The 5,645-nt window shown below is 42.9% G+C and overlaps 1 protein-coding gene across 2 annotated transcripts in view; it reads right to left on the bottom strand.

Annotated features, from left to right (window-relative positions):
• CCL28 (C-C motif chemokine ligand 28) overlaps window positions 1-4,852 on the bottom strand; it is a 32,015-nt gene extending 27,163 nt beyond the window's left edge. Inside the window, exon 1 of one of the 2 annotated variants that reach the window (XM_017895995.1) lies at window positions 4,714-4,852. In XM_017895995.1, coding sequence (XP_017751484.1) covers window positions 4,714-4,777 — 64 coding nt within the window. In that variant the 5' untranslated portion in view covers window positions 4,778-4,852. The remainder of the gene's footprint in view (window positions 1-4,713) is intronic. The other variant, XM_017895996.1, reaches the window with a different exon arrangement.
• Window positions 4,853-5,645: the final 793 nt, after the last annotated feature.

Below are 5,645 nucleotides of genomic sequence, written 5' to 3'. Positions count from 1 at the left end.
CCTAGAAGAAAACCTAGGCAATACCATTCAGGCCATAAGCATGGGCAAGGACTTCATTACTAAAACACCAAAAGCAATGGCAACAAAAGCCAAAATTGACAAATGGGATCTAGTTAAACTAAAGAGCTTCTGCACAGCAAAGGAAACTACCATCAGAGTGAACAGGCAACCTACAGAATGGGAGAAAAATTTTTACAATCTACCCATCTGACAAAGGGCTAATATCCAGAATCTACAAAGAACTTAAACAAATTTACAAGAAAAAAATCAAACAACCCCATCAAAAAGTGGGCAAAGGATATGAACAGACAATTCTCAAAAGAAGACATTTATGCAGCCAACAGACACATGAAATAATGGTCATCATCACTGGCCATCAGAGAAATGCAAATCAACACCACAATGAGATACCTTCTCACACCAGTTAGAATGGTGATCATTAAAATGGTGATCATAGGAAGCAACTGGTGCTGGAGAGGATGTGGAAAAATAGGAACACTTTTACACTCTTGTTGGGACTGTAAACTAGTTCAACCATTGTGGAAGACAGTGTGGCGATTCCTTAAAGATCTAGAACCAGAAATACCATTTGACCCAGCCATCCCATTACTGGATATATACCCAAAGGATTATAAATCATGCTGCTATAAAGGCACATGCACACGTATGTTCATTACAGCACTATTCACAATAGCAAAGACTTGGAACCAAGCCAAATTTCCATCAATGATAAACTGGATTAAGAAAATGTGGCACATGTGCACCATGGAATACTATGCAGCCATAAAAAAGGATGAGTTCATGTCCTTTGTTAGGGACATGGATGCAGCTGGAAACCATCATTCTGACCAAACTATCGCAAGGACAGAAAACCAAACACTGCATATTCTCACTCATAGGTGGGAATTGAACAGTGAGAACACTTGGACACAGGGTGTGGAACATCACACACCAGGGCCTGTCGTGGATTGGGGGGAGGGGGAGGGATAGCATTAGGAGATATACCTAATGTAAATGATGAGTTAATGGGTGCAGCACACCAACATGGCACATGTATGCATTTGTAACAAACCTGCACATTGTGCACATGTACCCTAGATCTTAAAGAATAATAATAATAAAAAAATACTGGTATGGATGTATGTGTGGGTTGTGTTGCTAAATGCCTAGAGGAAATTCTGGAAGGATATGCAGAACCCTCTGGACAGGGGAGAGGGATTAAAGGAATGATGAAGTGGGACTTTCCTTTTTTTTATTCTTTATATTTTATATTTAAAATACACTAAGTATTTGTAACTTTCATAATATTAGGATAAATTCTTTAATTTTGTGAGTTTTGGTAATTTTATTTTTTTGGTAAAGTTTTACTTTTTTTTTTCTTTTTTTTGGATAGAGAGTCTCACTCTGTCACCCAGGCTGGAGTTCAGTGGTGCGATCATGACTCACTGCAGCCTGGAACTCCTGGGCTCAAGCAATCTTTCTGCCTCAGTCTCCCAAAGTGCTGGAATTACAGGCAGGGAGGCCAAGGAAGGAGAATCACTTGAGGCCAGGAGTTCGAGACCAATCTGGGCAACATAGTGAGACTCTATCTCTACAAAAAAAAATTTTTTTTTAATTAGCCAGGTGTGGCTGGGCAGGTGGCTCACACCTGTAATCCCAGCAGTTTGGGAGGCCAAGGTGGGTGGATCACCTGAGGTCAGGAGTTTGAGACCAGCCTGGGCAACATGGTGAAACCCTGTCTCTACTAAAAATACAAAAATTAGCTGGGTGTGATGGCGCAAGCCTCTAATCCCAGCTACTCGGGAGGATGAGGCAGGAGAATTGCTTGAACCCAGGAGACGGAGGTTGCAGTTAGCCGAGATCATGTCATTGCTCTCCAGCCTGGCCTGGGCGACAAAAGCAACAAACTCCATCTCCAAAAACAAACAAAAAATTAGCCAGGTGTGGTGGCATGCACCTGTAGTCCCACCTATGTCAGACCTCTTAGGGACCACAATTGGAGAGTCCCAATTGTGCAGAACAACACTGAGTCACAAATGTACATTCCTGGTAATCTTCCCTAGCCAGTGTGTTATGATTAAAACAAAAGTCAACATTTTAGGATGCAAGCAGCAAATCTCTAGCAAGTATTGGTGTGATTCAGTAGCCATCGTACTCTGAGAAAGACGGTTGTCAGTGGGAAGACAATTTGGGCCTCACTGCAGCAAAATCTCCTAACTTGACTCTGCTGGGCACAAGTGAGCCTTGATCTTAATGAACAATAAAACAGCCAAGCCCACAAAGCCCTAGATTGTGGGTTTAAATAATCGGGCTCAGGGCCACTGAAACAGGATGAAAGACATGTTTATGGATTCAGTATTGAGTTCTGGGAGCCAGCAGCCACGTCAGCAGAGGTGGAGTGTGCCCTACCTTTGGGCAGAATCCAAGGCTTTTAATTATAGATAAAGTCACCTGCTTCCTGATTTGTGCAAAACACTTTGGGAATGCCAGTTATTGAGCCATCACAACAAGTTAGCCATTTAAGACACCATTAAGATAAGGAACAGCTTTCTGCCTGAAGAAAACAAAATATATTTCCCAAAGTTCCAAACTGGCACAGGCCATTTCCCTATTCCCCTTGCCAAGACCACCTGTCCTTTTCTCTGCACTGTTGAGTTGTTGAGTGTTCTCTACCTTCCTCCCTCCCCACTTGGTTTTCCACCCCTTCCCTGGACCCAGAATCACTTAAGTGCCTCCCACAGGGCACCTGGCTTACATGGACACTTGAGTGGAAGTTTGCTAAGAATAGCTGTGGCATTGCCCCTCTGTTCCACAACTGTTCTCAGGACTACTTGTGTGTTTTTACCCAGTATCACTTATTTTTAAATGGCAGAAGGTTGGAGCTTCTCAGGCAATGTGATTTTCCTGTGGCCTAAACTGCCTTAGGTAAAGCATCGAGACTAAGCCAAAAGGCTATTGCTGGGTCTCTCGGCTCCCTTTCTTTATTATCGCCAGCAGCCATACCTTTTCACACGCCTCTTCATTTTGCCGTCCCACTCCACCGTCTCTACCAGGACTCAGTCCCATGTGAAGTTGGGTCCTGGGTATGGCAGACCCTTCCTCATTACACTCTGCCTCCTTGACCTGCTGTTCCCTCCCTCCTTTCCTGTAGGAGAGCTGCTGCTGTGGGGACAGGTGGGAATAGGTCAGGAAGCTGGATAGAGGTACACATTTCAAAGTTTTATGTAAAAAATTTGAGTTGGTGGAATTACCAGAACTAGGAGTGAAGCCTTAGCAGGTAGACCTTTCAGAAATAGTGAAAATGAGTCCCAAAATCTCAGTGGTGAATTTTTCTGAGAAATGTTACAGAAACATAAAGTGACAAATTTTTGTCTTTATCTTAATAAGATAGATAGATTAGTAGAAATTGAGAAGAGACTGTCCAGTTTTTTTCTGTTGCTTATTTGTATAAGCCTAGTACATTGATGGACTATATTGGAGTCCCTAAGCAAATGTCTGCAGGGACTAGGCAGTTAATACAGCAAACTTCAGAGGCTCATCTGCTTTAGCCAGTTCTTGCCTCGGTATGGTGGAATCATTGTTGCTACATCTGATTTTTCAAGAGAAGCTTTAAAATCCAATTTGTATGTGTGTATGTATGAGTATGTATACGAGAAAGCTTTCAGTTTTAAAATGTTGGCTCAAATTTTTAAAAAGCAGACCAAAGAAGACTTATATTCCGCCTTTGCTCTAGACTTAGAGAATCTGTTCAGGATAAAGCTTAAAGAAAAGATGACAATGGAAAAGAGCCATTGGTCAAGTGTTAAGTACTGACACTTAGGGTTTCCTGAATACAGTAGTGAGTGCTACTTTAGAAGAGATTCCCTCTAGTTCAAATGCAGTTACTGTCTCCATATACATGCTAGCAACTCACAATTTAAATTCTCTTTGACATAATTTGTAGGGTTCAATCTCCCTCATCCTTCTTTTTCTTTCTTTCTTTTCCTTTCTTCCTTTCCTTCCCTCTCCCCTCTCCTCCCCTCTTTTTGTTTTTAAGAGATCGGGTTTTACTATGTTGCCCAGGCTGGAGTGCAGTGGCAATTCACAGTGTGATCATAGCTCACTGCAATCTCGAATTCCTGGCCTGAAGCTATCCTCCAGCTGTAGCCTCCCGAGTAGCTGGGAATACAGGCATGCACCACTGTGCTTAGCTCTGCCCTCCCTTTTTAAAGATCAGACTGAAGTTTACGTTTTTTGTATCCATAGGGCTGACTTTGCTCAGGAAATTTACAACTTACCTAATTTGAACGCAGCTGGCCAAGTCTGTCTTTCCCTCCAGGAATGTGTACACTTGTGTTCAGACAATTTAGCAGGTTGGGGTATGGAGGAAGACAGATGAATAGTAGGAGCTTTACTCCAGCCTCTAGCTGGGGATTTTCTAAGATACTGTCATCAGAAAAGGAAACATAGCCCGAAGTTGCACCTATATGGAAGGACCTCATCCTGCAGGTGGCAAAAATTTCTAGTATGCCTGTTAGAATGAGGTTCCTTCCTGAAACTAATGGGAGATCTAGAATTTAAAACCTATGTCATTCTCTGGTAGGTAATCAGAAATTAATTGGAAATTCCTGCTTGAAGAGATAGATATTCTTGCCCCACCTCAATCCTTCCAGCACAGATTTGGGAGATACCCCCCTTCCAGTGGAGGCCTAGGTGGCCAGTGCCCCTACTCACCTTCTGAGGCATGTAGGGCCGCACAGACAGCCAAGGCCATGATGGCAAGTCCTGTCTGCTGCATTCCTGCCTGCCCTACTGGCACTGACAGCAACGCAAGTAAGGCTGTTCAATCAGGAAATGAGGCTAAAGGTGTCCTTGGGCACAGAGAAAGTGTAGAGGAAAAGTAAGCCAGGTGGCACCGCCCTGGGAGGTGTTCAGGGTATCTATTTCTCACTTTCCTTAAAGCCAGCTCCTCCCCAACTTATCAAGCTCCTAACTTGTGTTCACCCTGCCTGGGAGTCAGGGGATGTCAGTGGAGATCTGGCACTGTGAGTTGGGGTGTGCATCAGAATCATTTGGGAAACATTTTAAAAAAATCAATCTACATGACTCTCCCCTTTCCCTGATTTGTAAACCAGAACTCTCGGGTAGGAGACTAGTCATTTGAATTTTGTAAAAGCTCCACAGGTGATTCTAATGGACACTTGAGACCCATTGCATAATCAGTTTTTAAGTAGCTTATGGAAACCATGAGTTTCTGGGGACAAGGGTGACAAGTCATAAAAAAATTATCTTTGTGGAAAGATATGGAATTTTTAAAGCCCGTTCTGGTCTTGGTTCACAGCTAAATTATTTCCAGTGAAGTTTTTACAATAGCTTATTTAGGAGAAAGACAGGAAGAGGGGCAATACCTTGTAGAAAAGAGCCCAAGAGCAGATGTGAAGAGGCATGAGCGCTAGTCCAGCTTTGCTGCTAATCATCTTTGTGAATAAAACCATGGAGCACCGTGAAGCTAACTAGATTCTAATTGCTCCTCATCTACTAATAAGTTGTATAACCTCAGGCGATGTACTTAACTTTGCTGTAAATAACAAGTCAGAGTAGATGACCTCCAAAATCATGCCATGCTTCCTCTAGAACTGTGTTGTCCTGTGTGGTAGCCACTAGTC

The sequence above is a fragment of the Rhinopithecus bieti genome, unplaced genomic scaffold (genome assembly GCF_001698545.2).
Source record: "Rhinopithecus bieti isolate Rb0 unplaced genomic scaffold, ASM169854v2 scaffold_28024, whole genome shotgun sequence".
Lineage (NCBI taxonomy): Eukaryota > Metazoa > Chordata > Mammalia > Primates > Cercopithecidae > Rhinopithecus > Rhinopithecus bieti.
The sequence above is the reverse complement of the archived record's forward strand: the minus strand, read 5'-3'. Positions and strand labels throughout refer to the sequence as shown.